General features: G+C 54.6%; 1 protein-coding gene across 4 annotated transcripts in view; it reads left to right on the plus strand.

The window, feature by feature from the left end:
* TSPAN9 (tetraspanin 9) overlaps positions 1-16,893 on the plus strand; it is a 231,747-nt gene that overhangs the window by 133,322 nt on the left and 81,532 nt on the right. For 3 of the 4 annotated variants that reach the window (XM_034935188.3, XM_034935187.3, XM_034935185.3), the window contains one exon: positions 8,180-8,259. In XM_034935188.3, coding sequence (XP_034791079.1) covers positions 8,197-8,259 — 63 coding nt within the window. In that variant the 5' untranslated portion in view covers positions 8,180-8,196. Of the gene's footprint in view, positions 1-7,175; positions 8,260-16,893 lie in introns of those variants that run through there. The other variant, XM_008973768.5, reaches the window with a different exon arrangement.

Raw genomic sequence — 16,893 nt, forward strand, 5'->3', positions numbered from 1 at the left:
TCACCCTAACAAACATGGATTTTCCAATGATGGTGACTGCTATGAGAAAAAAAGGGGCAAATGGTGCTGTGAGGAGTTGTATTGAAAGAAAGGGGGCTTTAGTTTTGACAGTGGGGGGCAGCCAGAAAACTAGAATAGACCTTCTTCAATAATTCACAAGAGCTCAGGGGTGAGTAGAGTGAAGCCAGGCAGTGGGCCCAGGAAGAGCATCCAGGCAGAGGGAACAGCATGGGCGGAGGCTCTGAGGAGGTCAGAGCACCGAGAGTTCATGGCTGTGGCAATAATGGGTGAGCAGAGAATGTTGGACGGGGGCTGGAGAGAAAGGCAGGGATCAGTCATGCCGGCCCTTTAGGGTTGCTCTAAGGATTTGGACTGTACTAGAAAAGTAGACTAGGAAACACACAGGCACACACACAATTGTAATCCAAGTAAGATAGGAAGCCACTGATGAGGTTACAGTGGAGAGGCACATGAGTGGGAAGATTGCATTGGCTGCTCTTGGTGAATGGGTGGGCGCAGGAGGGAATGGAGGGCTGCAGGGGCTGCCACAGGACCCCAGGTGAGCCATGAAGCAGGGCTGGACAAGGGCGGGGACGAGGAGGATGCCAGGTGCAGGGAGGCTCTGCGGCTTGGACTTGTGTTTGCTTCGAGGTGGGAGCAAGTGACAGCCGGGAGCCAAGGATGAGTCTGGGGCTTCTGGCATAAGCAGTGGGGTGAGAACTTAAGCCGTTTGTTGAGAAGGAGCGGATAGTGCCAGGGAGCACATCCGGGGCAAGGTCAGTCCCTCCTGGAGCTGTCTGGGAGACAGCCAGGGGGATGACAAGCAGGAGTTGGGGACCTGTGCTTGGGGCTCAGGAGACAAGTCAGGTCCAGGTGTGCATTTAGGGGTCCCCAGCATGCAGATGGCCCTGGAACGGAGGAGATGGTCATATAGAGGAAAGTTGGGCAGAAGAGAAGAGGGCTCAGAGCTGAGGGCCTCCCTGAGGAGGAGGAGGAGGGCAGCCAGCATTTCCCTTAGAATTTCAGCCACACAACATTAGCTATTGATGATGTTTCTTTCTCTGTTCAGCTACACTGTAGCTAGACAGGAGCTGGTTCCATGTTGACTATAAGTATTGTTGGGAATGATAATAGTGCCTCCATCCATTGAACAGCTTCTGTGTTCCCTCGTAACCTTTATTCCTTATTTTTTTACATAGTGCTGGGGAAGGTGCATATTATTTCCATTTTCTAGCTGAAGAAACTGAGATACGGAGCAATTAAGTGGTCATTCTAGGCATCCAGCAGTGGGGTAACTCACTCTAGATGGGATTTGGACACAGATTCATCTAGTCCCAAGGCCCAGAGTGTTCCCCCTTTGTGATTTTACTAGAGTTTTGTTCTCTGTGGTTGAGTTGGATAGTGGTATGGACAGGGGCTGACCCACAGTAACCAGGGCATGTGGTGGGAGCCGATTTCGGGGACAGTGGGAGTGAGGTTGGCTTTGTGACAATCCACACCACCTGCCTGGCTCCTCATGGTCCAGAAGGCACATTTTCAGTACTCCTGGCTGGGGCAGGATTGCTGTAGCTGGTTTATAGCTGTGCCCGTGTTTCCTCGGCGCTAAGCTAACTGATCTTTCCGAAGGCCCCAGTACATGCTCTGAGCAGTGTGCCCACCTGTCGTGGGTAGACTGTACACACAGCCAAGGGTCTCTGCATGGCCACGTTTTCTGGTAGCCAGAAGTGGCCTCTGACAAGGGCTGACCGTAGCCGGGGGGGCAGCTTTGCTCTTGGGCTTTGAGAGGTGACACGCAACACTAGGGAATGTGTAAGGGTTCACCAGAGACTTGGAGCTGGGGCAGCAGTGCTCCTGGCTGTGCTCCGTGGAGCCCCTCCAAGAGGCCCAGCCCACTCCGATTGGGCAGAGGTCGAGGGGCTGCCTGTCCCTGACTTGCTCCTGTCTCAGTCTTCTCTTTTTTCTACCTCAGATCTTTCCCACCTCTTCCTCCATACATTTGTTTATCTGTCCTTCTGTCTGTCCATCCATCTATCCATTCCAGGCTGTGCCACGTGCTGGGGATATGGCTGTGACTGAGACAGTTGACCGCATGGCATTTGCACTCCTATCTGTAGCTGGGTGTTTCAGCTGGTCAGGTTGAGACGCCCTTGGATAGCCTGCTTTCCAGGAACAATTCCATAGATTTCTGGCTTGGGCCCCATCCTTTAGTTAATGAACTCAGGGCTGTCAGTCTGTCCTTGAGGAGAGCTCAAGATTTAGGCACACTGGTCTGCCTTTCCCCTCCGTCCTCCAGCACTTCCTGAGTACCTGCTGTGGGGTGGTCACTGACAGGCACTGGGGGGTGGGGTAAAATGACCCAGACACAGCCTCTGCTTTCTTATAGAAGCTCAGTGACCGGAGCAGAGGCAGGTGGGCAAACTGTAGTTGGAGTCTGAACAAAGGGCCAAGAAGGAGGGAGGAGCAGACCTTTCTCCAGAGAGGGAGGTACCCTGGCCACCCTTTGTGTCCCTCTGTCTGTGAACTATCCCACCAAAGCCAAACCCTGCTTGTTTTTTTCTTTTCTTTTTTGAGATAGGGTCTCACTCTGTCACCCAAGCAAAGTGTGGTGGCACAATCATGGCTCACTGCAGCCTCGACCTCCCGGGTTCAAGTGATCCTCCCGCCTCAGCCTCCTGAGTAGCTGAGACTACAGGTGCATGCTACCACACCCAGCTAATTTTTGTATTTTTTGTAGAGATAAGGTCTCACTATGTTCCCTAGGTTCATCTCGAATTCCTGGGCTCAAGCGATTCACCTGCCTTGGCCTCTCAAAGTTTTGGGATTACATGTGTGAGCAACCATGCCTGGCCTTTCTTTTCTTTACTAGTCTCAGAAACTTAAAAAAACAAACAGATTAAAAACAAGTAACAGTACCATTCCTTCTTTTCTACCCCACCCCTTTCACCATCGATGTTACCGTCCTTCCTGAATCATGGCCAAGTATGGTAACACCCAATCTCCTAGCCCCTGCCCTGTAGCCTCCCCCCACCATGTGGGCCCCCTGCTAGGGATCTCTCCATTGTTCTCTTTTGGCATGGTTGCTAAATGGTTTGCTCAGCAACGAAAGCATTTTCTGTACTGTACAGTGGAAGAAGATCCCAAATTTGGAGTTTAAAAATTGGGGGGAGGTGAGTAGCTCTCCCTTCTAAAATGGTGCCCGTCTCACAGGCTCTTTTGGGTGGCAGTCAGTGCTTTGTGTCTAACCTGAACCCTGGCTTTGTGGGAGGCTGCCTTGTTTGAGGCTTAAAGGCACAGGGTGCCTCACAAGCTGTACCTTGTGTCAAATGTGGGAATATTCAGCATGGGTCAGAAAGGGGCTGTGGGCTGGCCCATTGGTTCTGATTGTGTGTGGGTGAGGGAGAGACCAAAGACTGAGCCCTGTCTCATGCTGCCAGCCTGAGGAATTCACAGAGAGGCAGAGAGAGCTTGGCATTTACTCCAAAGCCCACATCTCCCCAGTTGCCAACCAGCAGAGATGTGGCATGTTGATTTCATGTATTCACTTTTCTTCTTCCCCTCTGAGAATGCTGTACTTACTTCACTTTTTTTGTTAAAAAAAAAAATAAAATAAAAGTGAAGTCAGGCTGCCTTGTTCACATGCTCAGAGAGCCCCCTGAAGGGCAGCCTGCACCTGCCAGCTTGCCTGGGTGGCAAGCTGAGAAGGATCAGGAGCTGCCAGAGGGATGATGTCTCACAGCACCATTTCTATCTGATTGTTCCGTCTGCACCCCCAATCTAAGGAACTGAGGCAGCCACAGCCACTGGTCTTTTCATCTCTTGCCTCTCCTCCACCCCGATGCCAGTGCCAGGCCCAGCTTCCTAGGGCACCGGTTAATCATGGGCCCCACTGCTTGGGACACTGCAGGATGCAGCCCAGACTTTTCACATGCCATGCAAGGCTTCACAGGGTCGCTCACTTTGACCTCTAAGCACCTTCTCTTGCTTCAGTCAGGCCTGTCCCCTCCCTGCCTCCCGAAGGTACCACACTCACACCTTTCTAGGGTGGCCACCCACTTCAGAGAGCCCTTCTGCAAGGGACAGCTCAGTGCCCGTCCTGCCACGGTCTGTGCTCTGTGCATCAGTCTGCTTTGGGCTTCTCTAGCTGCAGTCGTGAGTGGGGGTAGAAGGTGGGTCGCTTCAGCTAGATCTGAGCTCCTTGAGGCCCACGCCTTGTCTTACTCAGCTCAGCTTTGTGTCTTCCGTGGGTCCTTGTTCCGCGTCCTCTTATCTTGAACAAACCAGCACCAATGGATGGTGTGCTCATGGTGAGAGAGGGAGGAGGAGGGACGTGTTCCTAGAGCTGCCTTCCTGAGGCTGCTCTACCACCTTCCCCCTAAGATAGACTAGATTACGCTGCGTCTCCCCACACCAGCTTCCTTCTTCCAGCCTGTGTCAGGTAACTCAAGGCCATCTGGGTGATGACTCGCCTTTCTTATTAGCAGTCCAGGAGCACTGCCCCTTACTCAGGGTCCTTTCATCTAATGACATCACATCAGGACATGGTATTTCAGGTTCCCCGTTGTGCTTTAAGAGTCTGTTAGCCTGGAAGATTCTTAAGGGCAGAAACTTGTAGAGTCTAAGAGAGTGTGGCGCATGGGCTGTGAAATCAGTTTTCTTTTCTGTAAAACGGGGATAATAGGGTATACCTATCTTGTAGGGTTGTCATGAAGATTGAGTGAGTTACTTTGTGGGAAGCTTGGTCCCTGGGGTAAATAAAGACTTATACGTTAAAGTTGCTTTTATGATTCTGATGACTAAGCTGAGTGCCCTGATGGGACTTCACTGCAGCTTTGCTCAGGGACTGACAGGTGTGACTTCAGTGCCCTTTGACAAGTGTGACCAGAGGAGGCAGAACTGTTGCATTGCAGCCTCCACTTCCTCTCTTACCTGCCTGTTGTTTCCCCCTACCTGCTGGGGACCATCCCAACCCCAAGGCCCTCAGACTTCTGAGGAAGTGGTTAGTGGCACAAATTCATTTATAATCAGAAATGAAGATGGAAAGATCCAGGGACAATGAGGCAACTATTCTGCCTGGACAAAGTGTGAGCTGGGCAGAAGAGATGGAAAAGGGTTAGGAAGTGGAGGGGGCCACCCTGCGAGGGCCCTCCGTGACACCAGGCCCCCATCTGAGACTGGTAGGATCAGCCCCTCCAATTTGTTCAGTCTCATGTCCTCAGACTCTCCTCACATCCACCAACTGACTTTATGCTTGTAACACCTCTAGGGGGTAGGCTCTTTTAATCCCCATGTTAAAGAAGAGGAAACGGGAGCTCAGAAAAGCAAACTGCCTTGCCCTTGATCACACAGCTAAAAAGAGCTCAAAGTGAAAAACAGGTCTCTTGACTCTTGGTCCAGCTGGTAAATGATCTATCCCTGCATCAAAGAAGTAATGTTGTGAGAATGAAGCGGCAGCCGTGGGCCCCTCAGGAGCGGCCAGGTGAGGCTGCAGAGGACAAAAGGCATTAGCCATGCCAGTCAGGCAGCCCTGATGCTACATCAGGAGGCGACTAGACATCTGCCCCTTCATCTCCAGACAGCATCGGCGGGACTGCTGTGCCGAACCCAGAGAGAGTAGCTGCTGGTGGCTGTAATACACACTAGGTTTTATTCTTGGGCTCCCCATCTGAGTTGGGAAGGGGCTCAGGATGGTAAAACCACTGCAGGTTCCTTTAAAGTAGGGGAGCTGCACTCAGAATGGGAGAGCTCTCACCTCTAGGAGGCGGGCCTGCCAGGGAGCCAGTGAGGCTGCAGGCTCACCAGCACAGGTCACCACCAGCACAGGTCACACCAGCACAGCTCACCACCAGCACAGGTCACCACCAGCACAGCTCACCACCAGCACAGGTCACCACCACAGCTCTGTGATGAGGGTCTGGAAGTCCCTTTGGCTGGAATTCATGTCGCCCTCCCACCATGGCCATGCCTGTTGTGGTAGCTCTGTGTCTGCCCATTTGTGCTGCCTTGGTGATTAATGCCCTTCTGTCTTCCTAACTGGATTGTGGCTGCCTGAAGGGCAGGGAGCCCCACTTCTCATATCTGTTTCTTCGAGGGCCTGGCCCAGGGTTTAGCACACAGTTCTAGGTGTGACATGAATACCTGCTGGGATCCAGGGAGGACTTTTCACACCCACCGCCCCAGGTAGGACATGAATTCTTCCATCCAGCCATCCCTATTGAGCGCCTCCCAGAGGCCAAGCCCTGTGGTAGGGGATGGGGTTACAGAACCTGGTAAAATGTGGCTCTTGCCCTCGGGTGCTCTCAGTACTCTCTTCCTGAGCGACTGGAAGGGTAGCAGAAAAGAGAGGTGGGCTCCCCACCCGCAAGTCTTCTAATCCTCATCATTTGCAAAGTGTGGTGTCCCGGTCGGCAATGCAGACTTCTGCACTAGCCCAAGGGAGGCTGCCCAGTTGCAGTGTTTTACGGTAGGATGTTCCCAAGCCCCGAGCAAAAGCTCGTTTCTCTGACCTCACGGGAGAGCACCCAGACAGTGGCCAAGGGCACCCCTGCATCACTCTTGGCACAGGCGGGGTGAGGAAAGGCAAGGTAGGACCCCGCTTCGTCCACCTGTCCCTGTCAGCCTGCCTGGGGTTCCAGCCGCCGCAGCGTCCCAACCGAGAACGCGGGGCAAGGGTTCGCGCAGCTGCAGGAGCCTGGCGGAGCGCCTTGTGTGCGCGCCCGTGCGTGCGCGCCGAGGGGGCGGGGGGGGCGGGGAGGGCGGCGCGCACCCCGCAGAGGCCCCCGGCGCTTTCCGATACCTCGCGCCTCCCTGCGGTCCCTTCTCCCTGTGCGCCCTAGCCAGACCCACGTGTGCAAAGGCATGGAGGGGGGCGTGTGTGTGAGAGAGTGTGTGTAGGTCTATCCGGGAGACCGCGTGCCCTGGCCGGACAGGCCCCCAAGTGCATAGGGGGCAGCGGCCAGCTCGACAGCGGCCGCGCTTCTGTCCCCCTCCAGTCCTTCTCCCCAGACCGTTCCTCTGGCTTGCTTGGGCCGTGGGTACCTCCAGCCATCCCCCTCCTTTCGCCGCCCCCTTGCTCGGGTAAAAGAGACCAGCGCTTTCCGTTGAAGGTTCTGGTTCACCCCTCAGCTGCAGAGCCCTTGACATTTAGCGAGTGCTCGCGGCGCACTTGTTTAGGCACACAGCAGAACGCTAATCCCATTAAAGATAATGTGTCATTGGGGAGGGGGTGGCTCCCCAGCGGGGCCGGGAAGGCCTCGCGGCCATTGGTCGAATGCAAAGCAGGGGGCGGGGCCGAGGGCCCGGGGAGGGGGCTCCAGGCGATTTCAGAGTCGCGAGTCGGGGCCGGGATTTCGCAGGGAAAGCCCAGCGGTTGCAGCTGCGGCGGATCCCTCGGCACTGTCCGCCGCGCGCCGGGGCAGCCCAGGGCCGGCGGCAGCTCCGCAAAGTCGCGGAACGAGAGGAGGCGGAGCGCCGGCCAAGTGGTGGGGCTCAGCGCTGGGGCTGGGCTGGGCTGGGAGAGGTGTGCCCAGGGAGCCTGGATCCCGGTGCCCTTCTCCCTCGTGTGGAGCGGCCAGTGCGGCCAGAGGCGAGCTGACGCCCTGGAAAGAGAAATCAAATTGCAGCCTCCCCAAAGACGCTGAGTTACGCGGGCGAGCCGGTTCCCGGGGATCGTTCGCGAGTGCGCAGAGAGCCGCGCCGCGCCGCGCCGCAGAGCCCTCCCGGGCCCGCCGGCCAGAAGCGGGGCGCCGTCCGACAGGCAGCAGCCCCTGGGCGCGGGGTTCGGCCGCGAGTGAGCCCCGGTGCAGAGAGGGGGCGTGCAAGGCTCCGCCGGCCCGCCCGCAGCCCGCGCCCGACTTGGGCGCCCCCTCTGTCCCATTCTGGGAGCGATGCCCCCCGCTCCTCGCACCCCCCGGGAACGCCGCGAGCATGGAGAAGTCGAGTAGCGAGGATTCTTCGATCCATCGGAGTCCATCTTTGGACAGCAAGGACTCGGACTTTGCCAAGCCGTCCACCTCCGGCCGCCCGTTCGGCCGCGGCTTCACGGCCGGCGCCTTCTACGGCACCGCGGGCTCCCGGGGCCAGAGCCGCGCCGAGGCCGGCGTTAAGACCGACAAGTACAATGCACCCAAAGGCAGCAAGTACGTGGTGTTTTACCTGGACCTGTCCTTTGTGTTCCTCCTAGAATTTAAGAAGTGCAACATGGCCAGAGGCTGCCTCTGCTGCTTGAAGTACATGATGTTCCTCTTCAATTTGATATTCTGGGTAAGTCCTTCCGTTTCTCTCTCCCTTTGCCCTCTTCTCGTCCTCTTGGCTTACCATAGCGTGAATACCCTCTCCCTCTTCGGTGCTGCATTGCTCTGCTCTCCGCACAGTGGTAAGTGTGCTTTAAAAAAAAAAATTGCCCCCGCCCCCCTTTCATGCACCTTTGTCTTTCCTTTCTCCCTCTCTTTGGTGGCTGAATGGGGGCTCCAGCTTGCCTGTCTTCAGGAGAGACTTGCTCTACTCCTAGGAGGCTGGCAAAGTTTGGCACCACCTCCTTCCCCTATAAGAAAACCCAGGCTGGAAGTGCCTCCGACTGGGCAGCCTGCAGTAATGGCTGTGGGCTCAGAATTTTTAACAGCTGTGAGCCTGAGTTGGAGATAGGCACAAGTGAGGATGTATTTCTGAGTTTCTTCTTGTATTCCTCCTGAATGCACAAGAATACAATCTGCAGCATTTTATGGGAGTGGGTTGGAAGGGGGCGGGGTGTAGAGGCCACATGTTCCCACTCCTTTCGGTGAATCCTAGGAAAAAGAGGAGGAGCCCCTGGCTCAAGCCGACGGACCTGCTTGCTAGTCCTCAGATATGCTCCCGGGTTGGGGCCTGGGTGGGAAAGGAGGGGTGTGGGGGCATGCTGCCATCGGGTGGCTGGCTGCTGCTTTTGAGGGATTGCAGTGGACCGGGCAGGGAGCTGGCTGGCCACGTGCTTCCAGGTTCTGGGAGCCCCAGTGGCCGGAAGGGACAAAGGGAGACAAGCAGGGTGCCCCTGTCCTTGGTGAGAGGCACTTTTGTAGAGAAGGTATGAATGGGTAGGGCAGCTGGGAATTGCTCTCTGTCCTCTGTGTGACTCTGGAGGCTGTGCGCACATATGTGCACGTGCATAAGAAATACTGGTTAGGAACATTTGAAAACTTCTTAAATTCATCTCGAATCGTTCCTTCATCCCAATTGCCGTCTCTGCCTTTCTTCACCCAAGCCCCGACGTAGCACAGATGTTTGGCTCAGTCGCAGAGTCTGTCCTGCCCTCTGGAGGCTGTCAGCTGTCCGCTGCCCGTGGTCCAGGAGGAGCACTGGGGGCAGGAGAAAGTCATTCAGAGTGAAGTTGGGAAGAAGCAGTTGTGCCGAAGAGGCATTCAGCTTTTGTGTGGAGTGATCCACATTAGCCGAAACACTTTTTAGGGCGGGGGTGTGTGTGGAGGGGTGACTTTTCCCATAGAATGACAAGCGCAGGAAGAAGACTGGGCTCTAGTCTTGGTTCTGCATTAGCTTCTTGTGTGACCTTGGGCAAATCACTTGGTCCCTGAAGGACTGGACTTCCTTTCCAGTCCAATAGGGGCTGTCGTGATGGTCTCCCTGCTTGTCCTCACGTCACTAGTTACATGCCATCTGGGGTGGGGGCAGGCATCCTCATCTTCTCTCTTGGGGAGAGAAGCCCCACTCCCTGCCTGGGGTGTGGGCTGCTTTTCCAAGGAGACTGGTTTGAGGTGACTTGAGTTGGATTCCCCTAGTTGTCACCATGGGTTGGGCCCTCCAGCCACCCTAGTAGGATGTTACCTGTCATGTGCCTAGAGTTTTATGGAAGCTGGGGCAGATAGTCTCACTCTTTTTCTGGTGGCGAGCACCACTGGAATGTCTCTGGCTGCCTTGTGGGCCAGTGCCTCCTGGTCCTGTGACCCATCTGCCAGCATCTGTCAGCCAAGTACTGCTGTGTGCTTCCCTGGTGCCTTTGGATTCACACGAATGCTGTCCTTTTCATTGTTCACAGCTTCCTTCTCCATCCTTTTTTGTAGTCCCAACTTATCTTTTTGTTTTGTCCCACCCTGCCTATATTAAGCCTTATTAGGAAGACCCTGGGGCTTGTAACCCCACTCAGCTGCGCTCACTCCTCCCCACCCCCACCCTGCCACCTGCTGGCCGGAGTTGGTATAACTGCCTGCGGTGCCTTTCTTCTCCAGGATGAGCCCAACGTGGTTTGGCGACCTCCTCACTGGCTAGTACAGTGATCTGTACCCTGCACGTTGTAGGCCCTCATTATATGTTTGTGAATGAATGCATGGAGGGCCAGAGCTGTAAATCCACAACATGTTGTCATGTGGTAGTGGTTCCTGAGTTCCACTTGATGGGGAAGAGAAGTTAGATCTCACGCTTGCCTCTGATAAAGGCTCTCCTAGCGCCATAGCTATGGGATGACAAGCAATTCTTCCCATCTTCCCTTAAAACCTTGGCAGAGGTTAATGAGCTAGTTGGTGGAATATATTTTCGTTACGGTTGATAGCGAGAGAACTTGCTGTCGCTTCCTAATTAGAAGGTACTGATTACATTCTCTTTACCAGGCAAGGAGTTGTTCTCTCCTGGATTCTGACTTTTCTGATTACTTAATATTTTCAGAATTCCCATGACATGCTGTAAGCAGGGAAAAATTGAATCTCCAAGACCCACTTCTTGTATGCTAGTAGCAAATGAGATGATTAAATAAGACATAGACCTTAGGTAAGATGGGGAATTTGGCAGAAGACAAGTTTGTGCTTGTGTGTAAGAGTGTTTGCCACTGTGTTTATCGGGAGGTGGAGGAGCAGGTGCAGCAGGGTGTTGGCCAGGATATAGGGGCTGTGGGTCACTGTGCTCCACTCACATGAAGGCTTCCTGCAGGCTGGTGCTTGGCCTGATACTGGGGAAGGAGCAGAGGAAAGAGCAGAATGGGAAGGGAAAACCTCAAAGGCGGGTGGGGTGTTGATGAGTCAGGGTCCCTGGGAGGCCTCTGTTGCTGTCTTGTGCAGGGGGGCAGGGGGAGCATGCAGGCTGGGTCAAGCCCAGCCCTCTGGGACCGGGTGCAACTGTTAGGAATTTTGTAGCCTTAACTTGTAGTAGTCTTGTGGCTCAGATCCAAAAAGGAGGCTTTTCTGAAGGATTAGAGTTGAACCTGAGGGCTGCGATCAATAGATAGAACTCTTCTCATAGATCCCGGAGCCTACCCGGTATTTCTCCAAACTCACCGCTGCCGCCACACCACCCCGCCCCGTGCCTCTGAGCGCTTGGGAGGATTCCCATGTGGAAGAGAGGTGCAGCTGTCGTACATTGCAACCCTTCACAGGCATGCATAGGTGCCTCACCACTGGGTGGAGCTTCTAGGGTACTAGTATTGGTGAGGGCTGGGTGACATCACTGGGGGTAGGTTGGCAGGTGGAGCCACACAGCCCATGGTCCTCCTCCTTACTAAGAAAAGGGCAGGTGCCTCACAGGCTGCTGGGTGCCTGCCTGCCTGTGGGGGTCCAGGTCTGCTCCTGACACTGCGACTTTAACCAGACAGTTCTAGCCATGTTGGCAGCCCAGTGCACTGTGGGAATCTGGGGCCTCCAGGAGGGCAGCAAGGTGAGGGTAGAGGAGAGGGAGTCAGTGGTCACTCCTGACTGAGTCCCATCTCCTCTTTGTCTTCTGCATCCCCTGCCCCGACTCTCAGGGCTAAAGACAATGCTGGCTTCTAGGTGGATAGGGAATAGGAGATTTGAATTGGGATGAAAGTTTCCCCATACTGAGGATCCTGTTCCCCAGTAAGCACACCCACCCTAAGGGATTTCTCCTAGCAGTGAAAACCATCTGGGCATTTTCCTCAGTCAGCCCCATCTCTGGGTCCTCCCGGGGCCATCTGGTAGAATACTGGTAGTAGAGATTAAATGATTCTAAGCCCCTCCCAGAGGGCAAAGGAGACTCGGAGCTTCAAACTGTGAGTAGAGAAGAGCGTATAGGGGTGGGCTGGAAAAGGGACCTCTGAATGCTGGGGTCATGTGTACCCTTCCTGGGGCAGCAAGTCCTGATCCCGTCCAGCTCTTCCCAGCCCAAATCAAGTTCCTGTCTGATGTGGAGGGGTGGGGGCGGGGCTGGGGCTGCTGGCATAATTGCTACTTAGGATAATGGTCATTTTTCATGCTTGCCAGCAGAGCTGTCCCATCACTTTAAATTATGGCTGGCAGAGCAGTGACATTCTGGCCCATTGGAAAGCCTATTCCTTGTGGATCGCTCCCTTAATGAAGGCTAATTAGCTGAGGAGGCCGTGTTCAGCCAGCCTGCTGGAACAGGGAAAAGGTTGGCGCAGGGTGGCCCCGGGCAGAGTGCTGATGGGGCCCTGATTAAACTCCCTTAAGTGAGGTCAGGGCCCTCGCAGACGCTGGCTGTCTTAGGGTGCAGGCAGCATGGTCGGGCTCTCCAGCTGCATTGGTGGCACGTGCTTAGTACTGGCTCGGCCATGTCACGAGTGCCTCTGTGGGCTTGGGCTGGGGTCTGTGCATGGTCAGTGTTGGGTGGCCTAGAGTGTCATAAGGAGTCTATGGGGTGCCTTCTGTCTGAAAACAGGAGTAGTGAGTGGGCTCAAGGGTCCCAGCAGGGAGCTCGGGTTCAGACCTGGCCTCACCTGGCATCTCCAGGCAGAGGAGACACAGGGTAACCTGGGCAGCAAGAGGCACTTAGGGCCCCCCCCCCCCCGCCAGAGTGCTCAGGTGTGAGGGGTTCAGGCTGTCTTCCTAGGGGCTGCAACAAGTAGATCTTAAGGGTGGCTCAGGCTGGCCTCTGCTGGGGGAAGGGGGACAGGTGCGGGGCCTGGCAGATACCCCAAGACTCCTGGAATGTGGCCGTGAGGGAATGCCAGGTCTGTGTTCACTTCCTCTCCACAGCATTAAAAATTAAACTTCCTTGTCTTAATATCTATTTTTAAATCTTGTCAGAGCAAGCATTGGTGTCAATCAGGAGGGGGTGGGGAGGAGGCGGGTAGAGAAGAGAAAGTCCCAGCTGAAACAGGGTAAGCAGCTCGCTCTAGCCTGAGGAAAGGGCCGCTGGGCCCTCCACCCTGGCCCGTGAAGAGCACAGAAAACACCCTCCGGCCTCTTCCCCAAATGGAGAGGCCTCGTCCTCCCCTGCTCCTATCTCCATGCGCCTGGCTGCCCTTGGCTGAACTTGGTGGCAGACTCTGTGGCCAGAGGCCTCCTGTGGCTTATCAGGGTGCTGGGGTCCCAGTTGGGTCCATTCACTCATGCCACAGCTATTTACTGAATGCCCGCTCTGTGCACAGTATCCTCCGGTTGGTGAGAATGGGCTGACTGGGCTCGCAGAGGGCGGATCAGTTTTCTCGTGCCAGGAAGTCGTGGAATCGGGAGGTCATCTGGCCCGTCCTGCGCTGAGCATTTGAACACAGGGCTGCCAAGGGAGAGGTGAGAGCATTCTAGGGTGAGGCAGCAGCAGGCCTGCACCCAGAGCCCTGGTGGCCTGACTTGTCCTTTCCTCCCCTCTACACCCACACAGCCACTTTCTGACTCTCCTGCTCTGAAATGTTTATTCCTGTCAGTAAGAGAGGCGAGAAAAAGAGCCTTCCTTTTTTTTTTTTTTTTTTCTTTAGTTTGAAAAAAAGAATCAGCGAATCCTGTGGCCTTTCTGTTTCTTCCACCGAAAGGGCTGGCAGATGCTCTGTGGCTAGTTGAGCACCTGCCGTAAGCCGGGACTTTGAGCTGCTCAGAGTTGCATGGAGAAGTCAGACACATAAGCAGATCATTACAGTTCTGAGTGGTAGCTGCTTAATAGAGCTCCTTAATGGAGTAACTAATACTGTGTAATAGAGACAAGATATAGAGATAACAGAGTAGAGCAAGTGACACCTGGGTTTTGAAGGATGAATAGGAGTTTGCTGATTAGATCAGACTAGGGGGTCCAGGGCAGGGAGAAGGGTGGGAAGAGAGAACACAATGGTCCAGAGCCTATGCCAGGGGAGAGCTAGCAGTCCAAGGGGGAGACAGCACCAGCTGGACACATGCAGTGGGCTGAACCCAGAGAAACAAAGGGTCGTGCCAGTCTGGTGGCACCCTTCAGGAATGGCTTCTGGGGGTGGAGAGTTTGGAGTGGGTTCCGAAGTTGAGGGGCACTGCAGCAGTGCCTGGGGATGCTGGCTTTCCAGGGCTCCTAGGACAGGGTTGTTTTGTTTTTCTGGCAGAGACCACCGTGACAGGTCTTGCTGTGTCACTCGGGCTCAAGCTGTCACTGTAGGTAATCCAGCTTTAGAGAGATGCCCCTGTTTTCTCCCCCCTTTCCAGCCTCTCCCATCCAGCTGTGATATGCCTGTTTATTTGGTTCCAGTTAGGAAGCTTTGAAGCCGAGCTAAACCCATCGGGCAGAGTTAAGTCTTCTGAGCCAGCTTTGTCTCTGCTCACATTTGAAAGCTAATCTGCCAGCAGAAGTGGTTGGGGGGTTGGGGTCCGCTCCTGGCAGGGATGTTAAAAATGGCACACGGTCAGGCGGGGGAGAAGCACAAGGTCGAGATGTGGCTTCTAACTCGACTCTTTAACCAGCCATGGGACATCAGGGGAGATCTGAAACCTCTTCTCACTTAGTGAGTCCCTGGTTTGATTCAGGTGGGGTCTATCTCCTCTCCTGTGCACCCCAGCAAACTTTGAGGCTCCCAGGAGAACTGGAGAAGCCCTTGGGCAGGGGAGGCTGCAGGATTTCAAATCTCCCTTGCAGTGGCTAGCTCACTGCATCAGGACCACGCAGAGAGGCCCTGTTTTAGTGGCTGGTGCGGGGTGGGTGACCGGCCAAGGAGGAGAGGGACAGGGCCCTGCTTTCAGGTAGCTTTCTTTCCACTCCAGGGGTTCTTCACTAGAGTGGATGTTCGCATCAGCCAGGCAGCTTTTACATGAACAAAGCCCCGCCTGAGTGGGAGCCTCCAGAAGTGAGGGCTGTGTTTTGAAGGTATTCCTTTAACCTCTTGCTATCTGGTTTCCTCACCTTGGACTGTACCACCTCTCCTATAGGGCCGTGCTGAGGCCTGCAGGAGGTGCTGTGTGCATGATGCAGGTCTACTGCTCAGCAGGAGGCCTGGCGCCTTGGACTTCGTGCGCAGGAGCTGTGGTTGTTAGTATTACTGTCGCTCCTGCAGTGAGAGCGTATGAGCAGGAAGTTAGGTGCCCACGGGTTGGAGTACGGACCGCTTGGATGACAATGCCAGGCAGGGCGTTGGAGCCCTGGGAGGATCCCCAAGTGTCGCTCGGGCTGGGGATTGCTCTGGATGTCTTCGGGCCTTCGGGGTATATGGGAGAATGGGGGCAGCTGGGAGGGCCAGGGGGGTTTCTTGGAATGAGAGTTATAGGTAGGGAGAAGGATGTGGTCTCTGACCCCAAGGCCTGCAGGTGCACCTGCCATGCCTCTGGGCCTCCCAGAAGGGGCAGCTCCACATACTTCTTCTGCCTCCCTTTGTCCTAGGGGTGACAAGTGGGGCCTGGACCCAGCCAGCTGGGCTGGTGGTCACAGTGCGGGGCCCCCACAGGCCCTTCGGTGGATGTTGGATTCCACTGGGCAGCTTGGCTTGTGACCTGGGCTGACCAGGACACAGAGCACACAGGGCTCCAGGTCCGGGTCACTTTCCCAACCAGAAACACCGTCACCCAAAATAAGTGACAGTTGTAAAATACATCATATGTAAATTCACGTACTTAAAAAAATCATAAAACAAACGCCTACCCACTTAGAAGCCTAGCTTATGAAATAGAGGACTTTCTATACCCATGAGCCTCTGTGACCCCCATCTTCTGCCTGAGAGAGGACCATTCTCTTTGAATCTTGTGTGAAGTGTACTCCACATGTATTGGCATTCTTAAACACGGCATCATTTAGTTTGACTGATTTTTCAACTTTTGGTAAACAGAATAGTTCTGGATGTAGTTTTAAAAATTCAGCGTTGTGCCAGGCGCAGGGGCTCATGCCTGTAATCCTAGCACTTTGGGAGGCCAAGGCGGGTGGATCACGAGGTCAGGAGTTCGAGACCAGCCTGGCCAACATAGTGAAACCCTGTCTCTACTAAAAATACAAAAATTAGTCGGGTGTGGTGGCGGATGCCTGTAGTCCCAGCTAGTCAGGAGGCTGAGGCAGGAGACTTGCTTGAACCCGGAAGGCGGAGGTTGCAGTGAGCCAAGACCACACCATTGCACTGCAGCCTGGGCAACAGAGTGAGACTCCATCTCAAAAAAATAAAAATAAAAAACTAAAAATTCAGCGTTGTGTTTCTGGATTCACGCACGTTGATAGTTGTGGCCATAGTGCACACCTTTCCATGGCTCTTGGTATTTCATTACATCAATGTGCTGCAGGTGTATTCTTCTGGTAATGAACATTTGGGTTATTTCCTCCTTTTTCTAAACAACACTTCTGTAAACATTCTCGTATAAGTCTTCTGGTGTACATGTGGAGGCGTTTCTTTAGGACAGTGCTTCTGGAAGTATCTGTGGTGGAGGACTGTCTTTTAAGTTTTCAGTTCTCAGAGGTGGTCCTGCTGCACGTGACTAGTACACGGTTGAGAGCACACGTGTCTTGCCTGACGAGCTCAGCTGTACCTGAGTGAGTCAGCTGATGGTGTGCTGGGGTGTTCTGGCAATGTCAGATTGCTATAGACGTTTCTAAGCGTGGGCCGGGCGCGGTGGCTCACGCCTGTAATCCCAGCACTTTGGGAGGCTGAGGCGGGCGGATCACGAGGTCAGGAGATCGAGACCATCCTGGCTAACACGGTGAAACCCCGTCTCTACTAAAAATACAAAAAATTAGCCGGGCGCAGTGGTGGGCGCCTGTAGTCCCAGCTACTCGGGAGGCTGAGGCAGGAGAATGGCATGA

This window comes from Pan paniscus, chromosome 10 (genome assembly GCF_029289425.2).
Source record: "Pan paniscus chromosome 10, NHGRI_mPanPan1-v2.0_pri, whole genome shotgun sequence".
In the NCBI taxonomy this organism is placed as follows: domain Eukaryota; kingdom Metazoa; phylum Chordata; class Mammalia; order Primates; family Hominidae; genus Pan; species Pan paniscus.